This window comes from Anneissia japonica, unplaced genomic scaffold (assembly GCF_011630105.1).
Source record: "Anneissia japonica isolate Jap-2015-1 unplaced genomic scaffold, ASM1163010v1 scaffold573_len2283161_cov171, whole genome shotgun sequence".
Lineage (NCBI taxonomy): Eukaryota > Metazoa > Echinodermata > Crinoidea > Comatulida > Comatulidae > Anneissia > Anneissia japonica.
The window spans coordinates 1859754-1879666 of NW_022719802.1; the positions used below are offsets into that span (position 1 = coordinate 1859754).

At 34.0% G+C, this 19913-nt stretch overlaps 1 protein-coding gene across 1 annotated transcript in view; it reads left to right on the plus strand.

Annotated features, from left to right (window-relative positions):
* The window catches only part of LOC117111065 (regulator of G-protein signaling 12-like), a 63831-nt gene that overhangs the window by 21372 nt on the left and 22546 nt on the right, over positions 1-19913 (plus strand). Inside the window, exons 3-7 of the mRNA XM_033253953.1 lie at positions 989-1087; positions 15404-15425; positions 16355-16518; positions 17312-17398; positions 18073-18219. Coding sequence (XP_033109844.1) covers positions 989-1087; positions 15404-15425; positions 16355-16518; positions 17312-17398; positions 18073-18219 — 519 coding nt within the window. The remainder of the gene's footprint in view (positions 1-988; positions 1088-15403; positions 15426-16354; positions 16519-17311; positions 17399-18072; positions 18220-19913) is intronic.

Here is a 19913-nt window from a genome sequence, read left to right on the forward strand (position 1 = left end):
CCATTTCCTTTAGAGAACACAGGAAAGGGATCAAAGTAACTACTGTAATCTATTGCAGTCTTGATTGGTCAATCTCTTGAAATGAGGTAAAATCATTCAAGCCTCACTGGCGTTAGCTCCGTGGCGTTTACTAATCTGGGGTCTGCAGGTACAGTAGCTTTAACGCCATGGAGGTGGCGTTGCGAGTGGCGTAAGTAACGCCACTGCCTAGTTCACACACAAAGGCATACTCTACGCCAGGCTTACGCCAGCCTGACACCGTGTGTGTGAACATATCCTAAATTGCCCTTGGTTCCATATGTAATTCTAATACTTCTAGGTATAATTTGAGGACCTGACATCATAGGATAACTTTTGACCTAGTCCATATTTTATTACTAATCTTTAACTTATAAAAAATGTTCAGAATGTTTGTGTGTGTGTTTTTTTTTTCACTTATGCGATGGATAATGATGGATAATTAAGCTTCTGAGGTTCAGGAGAGAAGGTCATTTTTTTCCGGTCATTCCATAGTAAAAATGTTACTGGTACAGTAATAATAACCAACATACAGTAATATTACTGTAGGCTTTGAAATAACATTTAAAAGTTAATTTACATAATTCATTCATTCTACTATTGTCCCATGGCTACTAATCAATAATTTGAGCTTGCCTGTAATTTGAGTTTTTAAGGCTTCTTCTAACTGAATAAAAATGATATCCTACTTTACTATATTTGTTTTGAAGACATGTGCATTTGAACATTTTATAATATCTCATCTTTATTCACAATCATAATCTTTCTTGTTTTATGTTGTTTTTTTGGTTTTTTTTAATTGACACTGCGTCAAAGAGCACAAGAGACAATGCATCGTAGTATTCACTATAAAAGTGACCACCATTACAAAATATTGATCATAAATACAGTCATTTTATTCTACATTTTTAAATATATTTTTTAGTAACATTAACAACATCTTTACTGTATACCTGTATTTCATTTTCAGGATCAAAACAGGTTCAGTGATGGATCGGATACATGGTCTGTGAGGAGGGCGTCAAGACCCAAGAGACTGATTAGAAAAAATGAACCAGGATGTCAAGAGGTATGGCCATAATTTTTGTTTCAATGTGTTCAAACCATTGACCATTTAGACAAGGCTTTTTTCATATTCTATCATTGGTGTTGGACCAAAAAAAAAGCTGGCTACCCTGGTATTTTTTAACAGTCATTTCCATGACATTGATTATCTCTCAAAGTCTTAGACATTTGTGGTTGTGGTAAACCAACCATTTTGAGAGAGAGACTTTTCATGGTAAAAAGAATGTGTCATGTTTTTAATGGTGAAAAATATGAGATTGCCTGTTTAGATAGCGGACATTTTGATGACGCAAATATTCCTCCAAGTAAATCTTGTGGTCTAAACCCACCAATAGCTTTATACTGTAAGGCACTCTGGTGACAAAGGTTTTTTTTGACATGCTCCATAGAAAGGTCATGCATTCTTCCTACACTATTATTTGTGGTTATGAACCTAATCCCTGTGAACTTAACAATCAATCATGCATTAGGCGTGTTTTAGACACAGGTTCTCCTTGCTAACTGGTCCTCAGCTAGCTGCAGGTTAATTGATGAATTCTTTGTTTTTATACAAAGAGAAATTATTTTTTAGCTTCTTAATGAGCCTCCTAATTTGATTTCAGCTCTCCCTTCAATTAAAGACCACTTTTGGGACCAGGGTTGCTAAGGTCTTTAGCAGCTTTCTAATTAGATTAATAAAGATATTAATAAACATTTGTTTATATCAGACCATAGGAAAGTGATCTTTAATTGGAGGTGGTCTTTAATTAGAGGGAAACCTATATTAGAGGGAGACCTGTGATAGCTATTCAGATCTTCTACCTTTCACTCTTCGTATATGTTTTTCAATTTTGTGTTTTATAGGTTTAAGTGTTATTTTTTTGTATGGACATGAAATTCCTAAATAAAAGATGAATGAATGAAATGAAATTATGAAAGCTAATTTATTAATAAAGTTTACACAGGACTAATACTTAAAAAAAACCAGAAAATAGTAGGCCTATACCAGTAACAAAAATTACAGTGGAGTACTGTACATGTTAGAACTGTGAAACCTGCAATTCAGTTCTCAATTTCTATAGCCAAAAACAGTTATTAAGATTGATATGACATGTGTTGGTATACATGAACCTGAGAGACCCCATGAATATATTAAATGAATATCTAGAGCATGTAAAAAGCGGTTAGAAAGGTGAAGAAGAAGACATAGTTCTCAACCTCTAAATTAACCACCCTCTCCTGATGTAAGGAGTAAGCTTAGCCCAACTAGCCTTCAATTAAATATATTTATACACACTGTTTTTGGTTCGATGTAAAACTTTATGTACGAAAGTGCGTTCTTCAGGCCTCTACAGTAGGTTCATCGATCCATGGAAGAAATACTACGTATCCAACTACTCAATATTGTTGGAATATAATAATATATTCGCCTATGTCTGATTGTTTTTTCTCTATGTATTGGCCTAAAGAATTAGATGAAAGTACCTGACCTTTTTCAAGAGGGGGAAAATATTGAATTTTGAAGAAATTAAGGTTATTAAAAGACTCATCAGAAGGAATCAAAATTTTCCCGGGGAGGACCTGGAACCTCCTTTTATTTTGGGTGTTTTTGAATACATTTTGAACCCCTCCCCTTTCAACTCTGGATAATCCGCCTCTGAATTAGATGCACTAGAACGTTGGTCTCAGCAGAGTGCTGTTTCATCACCTGTTACTAATTTATAATCAAGCATATTTTACAAGTAAGTTTGTTTATAAAAAAGAATTAGCATAATTCTAACTAACTAAAAAAAAACTTTTATTGATTTCTTGCGTAACTTTACTATAACAAATGATCTATACTGTAGGTACATTAGTACAATACAAAATAATTAAAGAAAGAAAGCAAATGTGCAATGATGATGAATAAATCTTGGAAATCTCCATTTTAAAAATTTAAAGAAAGCTATTCCATCCAATGTGTACTACTGTACATACCTATTAATAGATAATTTGAAAATTTACTTCCTTCTGGGTGTTGCCCAGTCCCAGCATGTCATATGACAAAATTAACCCATAACTGCACCTAATCATGAGTTGATACATCATGGTGGTATACCTCCATAGGTTACATAAACAACTGCTGTTGTGCAGTGTTGCCGCCTTCTGCTAGTATGTCTTTATACCCATTACAGCAATTAACCTGTTTATTCTTAGTGATTCTAATATACCGTAGATACGTACTCCTAACTCCTGAGGCACAATAATATGGATAGAGCAATCTGAGTTTTCCATGGAGAATAAAAGAAGATGTTATTTTTTTATTGTATTTTTCTTGTGATGGAAAAACTAATGATGTAATTGCAGTACAGTCTTATTAATTTATATCTTTACACTTGAGTGCCATACAAGGTTAGCACAAGTTGGGGGATTGGGAGCTGTATATTTGTATTTATTTACTTATTAAGTTTACAAAATCACAAATCAGAAAATGACCAGAGGGGAGCCAAGAGGACACCATGGACTAAAGAGCTCAACACAAGATGTGGGTATCCTCTAAATTCCCTGACCAAATAAACATACAATAAATTACAAAACAGCTCAGGTTGTTGGATCAAAAATCTTAAAAAATAATAATTCGCCTGTCCAAAAAGTCATTATTTTGATTGCGAATCCCTAATATCAAGGTCTAACACAATTGGGCCATATAATACTAAGCCATAAAAAATTTCCCCATGAACTCTACCAGGGATTTTGGACTATGGGACCCGGACCGAGGCTCTAGTCAGCCCCTTCGTTAATATTTTACAAAATTGGTATTAGTGACATGATTAGTGAAATTTTTGAGGTAGGCCTATGCCGAGTCATTCCCTTCTTGGCTTAACATAGCACCATGTTGCGGCATCCTCTGTCAATTTTACTCCCACTCAATCTTTCATCATACATACTGTATTTCTATACTCTGATTTTTATCTATTTCACTATTAATCTTACTCATTTTTAAATTAAACTTTTACCAGCTGTATTATTATGGGAACTGTTTCTTATAATTTTTTTACTGACCATGTGAAAAAAACAACTACTACTGATTTATTGTCAGTTGACTATTTAAATGATTCTATAGAGGGCGCCCTCACATTTTTTGGCTGTCAAGTAAGTTATAAGTGACACAGGTATGGATTAATTGTAAATTTTTAAGGTGATTATAGTGCATTAAAGATCATCTGTTTTAAAATTACTCTAGGCCTAACTATAAATCCTGGAATGGAGCCATGTCTTTCTTTACAATATCAGGGTCCTTGGTTCAATTCCTGACACATTAAGAAGATTTTTTTTCTGGAGGCTAGATTTGTAAACTAATATTTTATGTTTTTAAGTATGCAATTGGCATATCATTAGTTTTTTGCCTAAAAATTAAATATTAAATTAAATAAAGATTCGTATTATTAGAATATAAACTATTAAAGTCATAAAGTACATTAATATTTGCAACTGTATCTTTTCGACTAGGACAGTAATTGACGTTACCTGTTTATAGTTCCTACAGTTGCTTTGCTTTCTTGTGTTTATGCATCAGTTTTAACAGAGTACCCAGGTAAATTATCTGACAACTACTGTAAATATCCATCCATCTGTAAGCATTAACTGTAAACTTAATCCGTTAATCCTCTTCGATTAAGAGGATTAAGTAGGTACAGTATATCCTCCCCTAATTTGATTGTACCTAAATTGTAAATTGATATATTTTATTAAAAGCAAAGAAGATGGTTCATAGATGTGGTACAGTAAAACCTCGAATTGAAGCTCTGGGCTTCTTTTTTTTTTGCCAACTTCGGATGGGCTTCTTTTCAAGATGGGCTTCTTTTCGAGGCTACAGTACTTTTGCAAAGTAAAGAGGGGAGGGGGATTCTTTTCAAAATGAATGCTGTAAATTTTGTGAATTTGTGCTACAAAACAATAAATAAGGCCACTGTAACATCAATTTATATCATGAAGAGTATTTAAATGGCATTAAATCACCTAAACTACTGTATAAAACCAAGCTTGTTTTTAATATATTTTGTTTTCTGAAATTCATCTACTATCTCAAAAAGAAGCCTACGCTATCTTGAAAAGAAGCCCATGGGTTTCTTTTCCAGATGGGCTTCTACTTGAATCTGCATTTGCAAACTAAAATAGGGGGGGGGGGCCCTTCAATTTGAGATGGGCTTCATCTCGAGATTAAACCCACTGGGCTTCAATTCGAGGTTTTACGGTAATTTAAGTAGATAGTAGAAGATGTACTATAGTATAGCATATCGTTTTGGTAGTATGGCAGGAGATTGCATTCATCTGTACTACTGTATGATTATTTCTTTGAAAAACATGAAAAGCCTAGATTTACAAAGAGCTCTGATATACTGATTGAAACTTGATTAAACATTAGTTTTGAAAGCCTAGTATTCACCCATACAGTATTTTCACTTGATTTACTAAGTACATGGGTGGATCCAGAGAAAAATTTGAGTAGGGGGGGGCCATATGCGACGTGGGGTATGGAGGTGTCAATATTTTTGTTTAGAAATGCTTGACAAAGAGAGTGGTTCATGGAAATTTAATTGAAAATTACTGTACTTTGTTTTTGGAGTAGACCTATGGTACTGCACATCCTTTCTCTCTTTTTTCCCCTTTTTTTGTGCGGGGGGAGGGTGTAGCCTTTGGCAATGACAATACAAGTAATTTTGTGCAGATTTAAATTTTCATATTAAAGTAAAACAATCAATTTGGTGCTATATCTTTGTAAAACTATTGAATATTACTGTATCTCAATATATTTCAATATTGTAGGTCCACTTACAGTAATATTAGATTTATGAGTTTGTAATAAATAAGTATACCGCCCTCTGTTGGCCAGTTTAATTATCAGGTGGTTTATGAAATGAAGTGTTCTAAACTAATTTTCCAGTTGATTTCATCAATCTATAGTATGCTTTATATTTAAAAAATCCATCCATGCAACATGCCTATCAGAGTGCATGATATGAAAAAGAGATTGAAATAGTAGGCTGGAGGTGATAAATATTAATGAGGCTGTCAGTATATAGAAGACAATGAAACATTTATTTATTCAGACTAGTGCCTTGGGGCCCAAAAGGCAACATCATAAAAAAAGTGAGTGGAGTTCTAGTAAACTAACTTAACTTCATGCTTACAGTAGCTATAATATTTATGTAAGTTCAAAAATGTTAAAGAATGCCAAGACAAATTGAAATTATATTATATGCAGATTTTACACACACACAATTAAACAAAAAAGAACAATAAAACAATTACAAGTTGAATAAAAATTGTTTAACCTGCCTTTAAAAAAACTGTAAGACAACAGAGGACAGTAGAATCTATGAGTTCAGAAGAAAGAGGACCAGAAAACAGGGAAAATTTGGATAGGTGAGAATTTGAGACAATCAGTGTGAGCATAGAGATGTTGAAATGTGAGAGAATCAGGGTAACAAGAATTAGTATAACAAGATTATTTACAACACTGTCACACTAATTAAAATTATACAAACAGCAAAAAGTCATGGATAATTACAATTTGATCTTGCCAGTCCTGAAGGGACATTTGATGTAATATAAAATAGACAAAAAAATATATATTGAAAACACTCAATTGTTTTTTTGGTTTTTTTTCATAAAAACCTTTTTCTAACCTATATTTTTAACCCTGTTAGAAAAGGGTGTATTTTGTACTCTTGTAAAAATCACTAAGTGAAAGTAATGGATAACACTGAATGCTGTATTTAAAAACTGGTGATTTTTTTTTTTTTTTTTTTTTTTTTTACTTTCATATTCATTGAGAAATTATACTTATTAATGTACTGTATATTAATATTTATGAGGCTTAGGAAATAGAGTTAAGAAAAAACATAGTCTTTCATAAGATTTGAAAATGATCATGGAAATGATTGGCAAGCATTTAGACAGCTCCTCTTCATTTTATAAATAATAAGCCCATACCATACTACATGTTGATTTTGGATTCAGAATAATATTGTATCTATTACAAAAATAATAGGACATCAAAACATTCACACAATGATATATACAAAAAGCAATTCTATTTATTATACTGAAAGTTTGTTTTAATATCGACAGTACTCTCCAAATGATATAGATATCTATGTTATACAAAGTATATTAACTTTAACACAGCATTTCCGCTTTATTATTAACCATTCCTGAAAATATGAACCATTCCTACCCATTCCTAACCATTCTTGAAAATGAATAGCCAAAGTATTCCAATTTTGCTGTTGTAGAACTTGAATATTTTTGTGGTCATACGAGCGAGCGTCTGAGATCAGTTTCAAAGTAAATGTACAAAATTAAATAATATTAGGCCTATCGCTAATCTGTGATAAAGTTGTTGATGCTATACGAGTGATTAAGGGACCATCCGTTATTTTCATCATTTTTGCAAGATACACTATAGGGAGATTAACATAATTGTAGTTGTTTGAAAACTCTAGAAAAAGATAAAATGGTTATCTCAAAGTAACAATAATCATCATTTTATTTTGTGCCCTTTCAGGGGAGGTAGAAATCAAAGATCTTATAAACACAAGATAGCGTTCTCCGCGATTTACGCGTGCAAATTCTGTAATAAGGCATGAATGGCGCCCTCTTGCTAAATTGGAAACTTTTGACCCTTGACCGCTCTGACCATACCGAACACCACGGTATCAAATCCTGTGAACAGCAGAACAGGAACCATCTCAGATCCATGGCAACAGATAGGACGCCCTCTTCCAAAACTGATTACTTTTTCTCTTTGGTATATTATAATAGCGCATGAATGACGCCCTCTTGCTAAATTGGAAACATTTGAACCTTGACCGACGCTTCTATTTGTTACACGTAAATCGCGGAGAACGCTATCTTGTGTTTATAAGATCTTTGGTAGAAATTCACATAAAAGAGTATCCTTTGGTGCTCTCCTGAAAATGTTAAAAATGGATAATCTAAACTTTTGGACAGGTCATTCATTACAAGAAAAAGTAGAGTATGGTATAAACAATCACACCTTCTGAGGTAGAATGCCTGTTCTCCTTAGTTATGTGAACTCACTCAAGGAAGTAACAGTATAAGAGTTGTTAAGCATTGATTAGTAATTTAATTTTGAGTAGCACTTGAATGGTATGAATCAGACTGTATCGAGAGAGATTAGCATAACTTGCAAAATGCCTGAAATCACCCGAACACAAGCCAGCATCCGTATAGAATCACATTGTAAACAATAGTCAAGAAAATGTGTTGCAGTCTAGCAGAAAACCCCGGTAAAAAATAGTTTTCCCACACTTCAGTTGTTGGAAGCAGAGGGTAAGGACGTGTTTTAAAATTATGTTGAAAGTGGAAGCAGTATTAAGTGTCTTCAACATTAAAAATAGAAATATAAGGAAGAAATATAAGCGCAATAGGAGAATTTTGTGTTCGGCTGTTAATTACATTGACCAGACACTTTCAGGTCTGGCTCTAAGATAACATTGGCTGCAAGCATCTTTGGATCTTAGGTGATTTTTAAAAAATCTGAGTTTTAAAATATTGCAGAGATAAATTATTGCTGAATCAAATCAGTAGGTCTTCAAGATAGTCAACATTTGGTTACCAGGATTCCAAACTTCTCTGAGGATTATGAAGCGTCATTAACTGTTTAAAAAAATTAAACAAAAAGTAAAAAAGGGGTTTTTTTTAGAGATTGGTACATTTTGTCTTGAAATTGTTTTGATATACATACAGGTACTCAGAATGGCGGAAAAAATCCGAGCAAATGGATTGAAATAGACTGTAAGAGGTTCTATATGGAAATAATCAGCAGGTAATTGAATTGTCATTAATTATAGTGACATTGTGGTTTATGGCGCCAATCAAGGGAAGGAAAGTATTCTACTACAGTTTATAATACATATATAGTACAGAAAGAAACTCAAATCATGTGACTTCGAATATGAGAGGTCAACAAATTTTCAGCTCTTTAATATTAACAATACAAGGAGGAAGAGTTGTTAAGTGATTTACAAGATACTGATGTTGAGTTACACAGATCAGTTTTCACAATCACTAGTTGACAGAAACGTTTCTTGCCAACGGTCAGAACACAACACTTGAAAGGGACAAATATTGATAGGCCTTGTTTATTGACAAGTTCTTTTTGTTCAATTTTTCTTGTTTTATCATCTATCAAGGTTGTTTATAAGAAGCACTTGGCAAACACATTTTTGATTCGTACTGTATTACGAACATTTGAATAACGCTCCACATGTGTAGTGTTTATGTACATGCTAAACTTCCTATTAACTTTAACAGCATGCAGATCTGCCAGCTGGGGATCAATCAACTTTGGAATATTTAGCACAATCTATAGTTATAATTTCAAATAGGCCTCCGGCTGGTATCTCGGTGCTCAGTGGCTGTGCTGAGTTTGTATACTGAGTGAGTAGCAGTTATATTTTCTTGGATGCACAGCAAGATAAGTGACAATAAAGCATGATATTTACAATTCAGTGTTTGAAATAAAGAAAACAATTTTTGTGACCAGGAATGAGTGTGTCAGTTCCAATTGGGTTTGTTTTAATTATTCAAGGGAATATTCCATGCAGAAGTACTTGGACTGTTAGAATTTGAGAAAGGCTTCGACAAGCTCCATTAGCTTTCTATTCACTGTTGGTTAAAATCTGAACCATGGAATGTTAGTCTGAACAATTCATTGGTTTAGTCAATTAAAACTAATTGGCTAAACAAAGTGTTTGCTCACCTCGATGCTTTCATAATAAGTTTGAATTAGTGGCAATAACTAAGCAGCTTATTGGTGTTGTCGGTGTGTATTACGAGTTGGGTGTTTTATGCTTTTTGACGCAAAAACACTTCCTATACGTGTAGACTTCTCACGTGTCTGCGACAACTAGAGCTATTTAAAAAAATATATTTTTCAGTTCATTTCCTCTTGGGCTGTTCAACTGAAACCATGGAGTGGAATCATTGTGTTATATAATGTTTTTTCATCAAACAAATTTGTTTCTGTTTAGTTTCTGTTTTATTTCATTTTATCGTGTAATGTGTGGGCAAGTATGGAGATTCAGTATACTCTGGAAGATGTAGATAATGAAATAGACAGCTTCTGTCGTCTATGTGGATACGATTTTTCACAAGGACTTCTTGGACAGTGCCCCTTATTTGGAAACGAACCATACTCGGAACACCTTCGCAGTTGTTTTTGGTTGCTGTCTGGTTATTTAGTAACACAGTTTGACGGATTATCTCAAAACGTTTGCTCTCAATGTGCGATGGCTCTGTGTAAGTTTGAAAAACATGAAGCGGAGAAAGAACAACTTCAAGGAATCTTGCATAACACAAGGAAGTTTCTTCTCAGGTGGTCGTATTCACGACGAAGTACGTCACTGAAAAGCATCAACGAAGATGACGAATCCGGGTTCTGGGGAGAAGAGGACACCATAAGAAGATTTGCCTCTGTTTCCAGCATGTCTCGGTTGTTCTACAGTAAAAAGCAAAAGAGCAGAAAGGAACGTTGGACAAGTCTAGACTCTTTACAGTCGGAGATGCAGCCCCTCATCAGCAATGAATACGGTTTACCAGAGCTGCCTCGCACTGATTCAGCAGTCGGCCAGTCACCTATGCAGTGGCCTAAACCCAAAGTGACTGTAGCCAAGCCTATAGTTCCAATGTCTTTTACAGACTTGTCCCCTCAGCCAAAGATGCAAGGGAACTATGATGGTATTATCTTTCCACCTGCCCCACAGAAGCTTAGAAGAAGGCCCATGGGCATATATGATGAACAAATGGTATGTATTATATACATTGAAATAAAATGATTAACTTGGGCGGATGAAATCCTCGGAGCCAACGGCCAACCATGCCATAGTTTAAGGAGTAGCTTTTTTAGTTTCATAAAATAACATAAATTTTTTTCAAAATGTCAAACTCAAAGAGCTCAATCACCAAGCGCATAGAGGCTTTTTCGCATGATGTGCTATACAAATCCAACTATTATTATTATAATATTATTATTAACTACAGGTCTCCCTGATCCCTTCAACGAAAGACCACTTTTTTTGCAGTCCCAAATAAATGTTTTATCTGTACAATATCTTTTTAATAATTTATTTATCTAACTAAAGACCAAACCTTCTGAAGACCCATGAAAACCCCAGTCCCAAAAGTGGTCTTTAATTGGAGGGAGATCTATGGCCCAATGGTATGCATTATATCAGACATTGGAATTAAGTGTTTTCTTTTTTGTAATTACACATAATTCTGTCAAGAAGAATATCTGAAGAATGACATGAACTTAAATCCTAACATAGTACATTCGCCATCTCAAGTTGCTCATCAAGAGGTGATGGAACTAGGGGGTGCTGCGTTATGGAGAGTAATGTGTGAACGGGAATGTCTGCAGTCAGTTGGTTGTTACCATGTGCCAGTGATGTTGGAGTACAGGAAGATGAAACTATTTATGTAATGCATGAATAAAGTTTGGGGTTTGTTGGGTAGTGAAATGATTATTCTACATTTTAAGTGCTCCCCCCATGCATAAGTGTAAGCTAAATTACGGTAATTAATTAGTGAAGATATGGAGACAATTATTTCGAAGTTCCTTCTTTCCAAGAGGGGATGCAAATGCTTTGTCAAAATGAGTACGCCGCAGTACTCATTTTCACAAAGGAATACACACAACTGGTTAGCTAACAATATGCAAATGTTACATGAACACCTGGGAAGGAAGGTGCAATCACGTTCTGTTGCCTAGCAAACGTCTGTACTGTGGCATGGGGGAGGGGGATGCCCTAGCCTAGCCCTAGCCTACTGATGTACTGTGTAGCAGGGGACGATGAGGCATAATAAGACTAGGCCTATCCTAGGCCTAAGTAGACAGTGTAATTATATGTGATATAAAGTACACTTTCGAAAGAAATAAATTAAAATAAGAAAAAAAAAAATAACTAAGAATAATTTAGTTGCAGACGTACAGTACCTTGTTTAAGGCATATACAATGCTAACAATGCGGCTCTTGTAGCCCTAGCTAGGCAAGGCATCCATGTGCAAAGCAGTGGTGTTTGTTTATCCATGAAAAAAGCACGCCGGGAAAGTTTGCTTTGCCAGGAAAAGGTGACATAATTTAGCTTATAACGTATGCATGCTAACTATATTGTGAATGTGACGTCACCAAAAAATATAAATTTTATATTATAACCAAAATAATAATAACTACAAGGTTTGTGGTCATAAATTTCCTTAATACGAATTAAGGGTAGCACCATCTCCTTGCCATACAAATTACAGCTCCCACTGACGTCTCAGTCGAGAAATATGGGTAGCTGTTTTTCTTGCAAATAAAACCATGTTGAAATTTCACGTTCCACTTCTGATGCTTCGCATACGCCTCTGAGTAGTCCTTGCAGTATTCATATTGACTTGATTATTTATTTCACTTGCAAAGCATCATACCTTATGCATAACCAAAAAGCAATTGCTTATAATAGCAAGTAGCAAAATACAATGAAATGAATTATAACTATTGGTCTCCTTGACCCCTCCAATAAAAGACCACCTCTAATAGACCACATTTTTGCAGTCCCAAATAAATTTTTACCTTACATATTTAAAAAAAAAATTTTTCCCTAATTAAAGACCAATGCTGCTAAAGACCAATGAAAATGCTGGTCCTAAAAGTGGTCTTTAAATGGGGGGAAACCTGAAGGCCCATAATTTAATAATGAACAGTACTTGATTGAATATGATTTGTAAAATGTTTAAAAAAAATATCTAAGTTCTTTACAGACGATGGTATTGCGTTCTTAAATACAGGGCCAACAACAAGTGTAGTGAAAATAGTGTGTGAATAATACCCAATTCACACGTACAAAAATCTTATCAAATGTAACAAAATGTAAACAAAAGTAACATTTTACGGCACGTGTGAAAGTACCTACGTGTAATATCCTTGCAAAATCTCGGAACATCTCGGTAATGTTTACCAGTCTCGCTGAGACTGGTAAAGCTTCCGAGATGTAGCAAGGATGGATCTGTGCATGTGCAGGAATATCAACATAACAACAATCGACTCCTACTGTGTTTCGCGGGGTTCTTTGAATTTATATTCTTCCTGCTGCAGATGATTTCGATCCACTAGAATTAGATAGGCCTAGTTTTTCTCAATGATGGATGAATTACCCTTGTTATCGATGTTAATTAGCATGGTAGAAGAAAAAGATACATAAATGAACGTCGGGATGGTATTAATACTATTACTAGTATTATCAAGAATCGACAGAAACTCGAAAGCTAGGCCTAGGCCTAGTGTAGTAGTAGTAGTACAGCAGTTAAGGGCATTGATTGCTTTGAATGTTTACTGTGATGGTGAGTTCAACAGTCCTTCTGTGACAGGGATTCTCAACTAGGCCTAGGCTAGGTCTATATCGCAGTAGGGGCAAAAATGATTCATTGAATAAACACTGAATAAATTTTACACGACCTTGGCATTACCTTACAAACGCATGTAAATGCTTTATCTCGGTAGGAATGACTCGGAGATGGCTCGTTTACAATTTCGTACTTTTTGTTAGATTTAACTTCACGTGTGAATCGGGTATAAGAGGTTGTGTGTGGGACTGGATGGTAGAATTGAGAACACTGTCTAGTTCATGCTGTTGTAGATTTGGAAAGATATTTTATACATTTTATCTTAATACCGCTATTTTGATCAACAAATTAAAAAGTGGAATAATGAAATAATAAATGGACTATTTATTATATAAATAATTATATAGATATATAGTACTTGTATAGGTCTCTTGAGTATATGAGAATTGATGTCATCTATTATTTTACATCCTGTGTTTACATTGTACTAATCTTAACTCCTTCAGAAGAAAAGTGGTTTATAGGAAGTAGCCTTCTACCATTTCCTTTTGGAATAAAAGAGTTAGTTACTATGGAAGGTCATATCCTCTACTACTTAGCACATAGGCCTGCACTCTGCAGTGAACCTTCGAACAGATAAAGCGTGGTTTTTAGCAGTTGGTGCCTAGCTAGTCCAAACGAATGACTGGAATTGATTTTTTAGGAGGCTTAGTTTAAGGATAGCTGGCTGCAAAGTTGTGGAATCAGTTTCAGTGTTATGGTATCAAAGCTTGACAAGTCCAGTAAATATTTATTTCCTAGTTTTTAACCATTAAAATATGTATGAAGATGATGAGTTAGTGGTTCGTGGCTGCTTGCCTATGCTGTCACCGTCAATGAGACAGAAAATGGGAAAGAATTCTAAAGTAAGGCTTCAAGTAGTTGTGTTGTGGACTTTTATAGAAATTTAAGTAAAGTTCTCTTTAAAAAAAAAGTGTAATGGAATTTAAGGGTAATTAAAAGCTTAGGTACATATAGTACTTCATTCTGTAAGTGGATAATTACGTGAGACAAGTTATACTTTCATGGTTTCACTGTATTGATAAAAAGTATTGTGTGCTTGTTAGACCATATTCTAAGTCTGGGTCACATGCGGCTCAACTGTGATTTTATTGAGGCAAAATAGTTAAAAACCCTATGTACGCAGCCCGCTAAACATCTTTGGCTAGAAAACCACTTGTTTTTTACGGCACGTCACCGATCATCTGTAAAAATTAATATTAAAACTGAGCATAAAAGCAGTCGATTAGGTTTTTTGGAAAATCAAAAATTCGCCTTGGCCATTTGACCCATTTTTATGCTCAACCAGGGTGGGTGGTGACCAGCTTTTTTGTGTGAACTTTCAAGAATGATTATGAAATTATTAATACAGTTTGTAATGATAATGGATTGCACAATACATGCTTGGAAAAGCTTGACAATTATTGCAAGAATTACAGCTTAGATTTTTATCTAGGATGTACTTGTAGGCTATAATAAATAATTGTTCTAAAGTAGATAACATATATGGTTGGGATTTAATAATACTGTAGTGGTACTGTACTTTGTTAGCAAATTGTTTACAACTTCCTGTATTTTGTGATTTTTTTCCCCTAGTGTAAAGTTCTTCCGTGTTTAAAATATTTTTCTTCACTCCATTTAAATTCTTAATGTGTGTCATTACTATTTTATGTTTAATGAGTTTTATAATATATTTATATATTTGTTACAATTACTATATTTTATTAGTGTGTTTTATTAGTGGTAGTATTGGCATACCTATACCATGCTGCACATAAACTTAAATAAATGTGTTTGCATACCATTTTAACAATTTGTTTTTAAAATTTGATACTGTTTGTTGTATAATCTAATTTAAAGCAATAAATAGCAAATGTTAATGTTACGTTTTCTTCTTTTTTTTTACAGTCCATGGCTGCATCTGACTCTGGTAAGAATATTTTGAAAAATAAATTACAACATAATATCTATGTAAATGTGTTTGCGCCATTTAATAAAATTTATTTAAACAACATTTCAATGTACTGTAATGTAATTCAATTGATAATGTATACGGGAGTCACAAATCTCACACAAGACGCGGGAATTTCCCCGGAAATCAAGATGACTTTCTTCAATCTCCCGAGAAAGATGGATATGTGCACTATATAAAACTACACTATTATTATTATTATTATTAAAGAAAAAAATTTCCTGGAAACTAACCCATCTCCTGCTAATTCATTTTATTTATTGGTCAAGCAGTTAAGGCATGGGTGCCGTAACCTATAGCTATGTCAGCACTGGTATATCTGCTGGCTTGTCCATTTTATTCTGGTGGTATAACAACTCTTTTGGGATAAGGGCTATAACTCGTAGCCAGTGTACACAGTTGGTTTGTGCTCTTTAAAAAACCCAGTACATTATTCGAGAGAAGTTGACACAAACCCTATAGTACTGGTCCAGATAACCTGGGTAGACAGTAAGATTAGCTGGTACCAGTTTAGCAGTATTATAGACACAACATCGCCATTAGGGATGAAGAAATTCACTGAATGAGCTATTAGTTCCACACACGAAGTGCCAGGACCATCATCTTTGATGGATACCGGCCCTATACAAATACACACGTTTATTATTATTATTATTACAGTATATTAATTGCTTGCGGTACACCATGTAGATAGTTCTGAAAAGAACTGTTGTTATTGTTGGGACTATTATTATTATTATGTATGGCTCATATGTCCATTTGTCATGAGCTTAAGATAAGAATGATAGCAATTTGTACATCCTTAAAACTGAATAAGTTTCAGAGTGCCTGATAATTTTGTTATTTTCCATATTGTTTTCATACTCTTTTAATGTTTTATTTAACAGAGGTGCCAAATGGTGAACCTAGATTACGTACCAACAGCTTATCAAGTGCAACCAGTAGCCTCAGCATACATGGACGCTCCAGGGAATGTGCCAGGAGGGTGTCTGGCTGGGCTGTCAGCTTTGATCGTCTGCTAGCTGATGAGCTGGGAGTAGTATGTTTTACAGTATGTACACATTAGTTTTCTGTTTAAGATAAATCTCCTACAACATGTCACTAATTAGGTAATTGGTGAGTTTTTGCTTGTTTAAACCTCATACATTTTTGTAACCTGTAAATACAAGAATAAACATTGAGATATATATACTGTACATTTGTGTTGGAAAATTTTAATTATTTTTTAAAATAGCATTACTATTAGTAGTAGTATGACATGAGAGAGGCCCCGGATCACCGAAAGATAGATAAAACTTGTAAATTGATACATATTTATTTATTTATTTGAACTATACATACAGTAGGCTACTCTTGCAGCTAGGCTGATATACAGAGGCCCATATATTGACCTCTAAATATAAATGTCATAGTCACAAAATAAAATAATAATATGATTGAACAATGACAAATATGATATATATACAAGATGTAAAATTTTGTGAAAATAATTTAAAAACTCAGATTTATATTTCAGATTCATGTATAATGTTGGGGAAAAAAACATTGAAGTCAAAAAAATTACTTTCATTTTCTTCCTAATTTGAGTATATATGTTATCGTTAAAAAATTGTGGTAAATGTTATCAAAAAAGAAAAAGTTTAGTACAAAATGGAAGCATTGAACTATAAACTTCAAAGATAAATAATAATTGTTTTTAGTTGTGAGAAATATTTGAAAAGCCAGGATTTGACCAGGGATTCTGATATTATAAAGTGAGCACTTCAACCACAAAGTCAGGCCTCTGTCTGACGCTTTGTAGTCACCCTTTCCTTATTAACATTGTTTCATTCGATATCTTTCAGGAATTCCTGAAGAAGGAATTCAGTGAGGAAAACATCCTATTTTGGATTGCATGCGAGAAGTTTAGCAAGTTAACAAACCGATCCAAGGTATTGTTTATTCCACCGTTGTCAATTATTACATTGTTTTGAAAATTATTACATGGTAATATAGAGCTTGGCTAAGAGCAAGTTTAAAATGTATGGTTCAATTCTGTCTATTGCCAGGGTACGATTTTAGGCCTATGGCAATCATGTCAAAAATAAAATAAACATCTACATAAGTACAGTATGAGTCAAGATATTGTCACATTTGCAAAAATGAGAAATGAATTGTTCATAGTTCTCTTGGATGAGGGGAATATTTTCCCAGTTTTGCTAAGTTAACATACTTTGATTCTAGCCTGTGAGATGTCATTTAGTGTGGCGTGAATACTTTGCTTTTGTCTATAAGACTTAGATGACCTGTGAGTTAATTTTTGTCTGCAAAGGAAATCCTGGTGTTTTCTAATGTAAAGGAAATAATCCTATAGATCGGGGCTGGATAAGAAGAAAGACTGGACAACTGGTGGTCAGAGGCATCACACATCTTCCCAAAGGCATATTTTTAAGATTGTTTGTTTGGGCTGTGTGTACAACCAAACTTTTGGTGTAGCAGCTGTTTTCTAATTCAGTGCAATACTTTTTTTCAGGCCTGAATCAGATTGATTTTCCATATTCGACACTTATAATTTAACTTCCATTCTCTTTTAATATAAAATTACTTATTACCATCTTGTTCTCAGATCAAAAAGAAGGCTCAAGAAATCTACAACACATTTCTAACGGAGAGTGCAATTCACCCGGTCAATTTAGACGGCACGGTAAAACAGATGGTTGAAAATAACCTCAGTTCACCGACATCACACACATACCAGTATGCGCAGCAACAGGTTTGTCATCAAAATCATCTTAACATGATTTTTCGCATTTGATTGACGATATTTTTTTTGCCAAAATTGATATTTTTCTCCACAAAATATTCACATCTTCGTGTTAAGGTAGCACGGTCATAACTATCATTTTTTGTACATACTTGTCTCCCTCTAATTAAAGACCCCTTTGATTAAGGCTACCTCCAAGTAAAGACCACTTATCTATGATCCCAAATTCACAATAATGTCTTTTATCTTTAGTATTCTAATTAAAGACCAAAGTTGCTAAAGACCCTGGAAACCCTAAAAGTAGTTTTTAATTGGAGGGAGACCTGTATGCAATTCATGGTTATTGTGTCGTCTAATACCCTATTCAGGCTAGACTTTGGTAAACAGTTGTAATCCAAATATTCCCAAACTTCGACAGCATTCAGACACCTTTTTACTTTGATACTTTACATCACTAGCAACGATATAGGTCGTCCTTGGTTTAGGCCCTATAAAAAATATTATTAGTTTATCACCCTATCTAGGTTGGAAAAGTAATGAGGGATTGGGGCTTTATATTTTTTATTTTTGCTAAAGCCAAATATCACCATTCTGTTGTGCATGGTATTCAGAGTAAAACATGATACATGAGATAATACAAACAATATCTACTAACTATTTAATTAAAAAAATGAAAAAAAAAAAAAAATTTTCCAAAAAAGGAAATTTCAAAAATGTTGGTTTTTTAAATACATAGAAGACATGTGTGTGAGGGTGATAAACTAATAGAATTTTTTATTTGGCCTTATAAAACATTATTCCATCCTATAAGTAGTAAGTGTACTTCCTATTGGTTGTAAAGGAAATAAAAATAATCTTTGTTTCTTTATTCCACATGTCGGTACAATTAAAGAATTATAGTGAAGAGGCCAATATTGGCGATGTTAAGCCATCAAAAAAGACATTGACTTGTAAAGTGACATCTATCAAGATACTCTAGTTGATTTTGTTAATAGGCTATTATACATTTGAAGTTTTTAAATACACATGAGTTGGTGCAACTCAAAAAGATCTTAATCAAACTACTATATTTTTTTTTTTCTATATGACATGATATGATATCTTAACATAATGATAAAACCTTTAATTTACCATCAAAATGTACTAAAAACACAAAAGCTCGCATTATATTAGTTATCGGACACAAATTAAAATTTATAAAGAAAAATTAAGATACAACATCTTAATAATTTAAAGTTGGAAATTTAGATCATTGGTTTGTCAGTGGAGACCATGGATCCTGTTTACCAAATTTTGGGTTGCTGAAAGCAGCGGAGTAGTATCACGTGGTATCGTGACCTAACAGCAGGCAATAGAGTCTTTGAAAACAGAATGAAAAGAAAATAGGGCCGCATAAAACCTGCAGTGTTGTTGGTTGTCAAAGTACTCAAAGGAAAATATGTGTCTAGAAAAACAAAATTTGCTCAGGCAGAGTCCGCTGGAAGCTACTCAGTGAAAAGTTGGGAGACATTGGTGGTGCTGTTTCAAAATAGACCCAATGAAATGGTCCATAGGGCTTTGCTTCAGTTTCTAAACTTGTTGGTTCTGAATACCGAATAAAAGATTATGAATGATAACCACTTTACCTAAACTGCTCTAATTACTAATGTAATGTCATGTTTCGTTGTTTAGCAGACTTTTGGTCTCGTTTTTCGACTGTATTC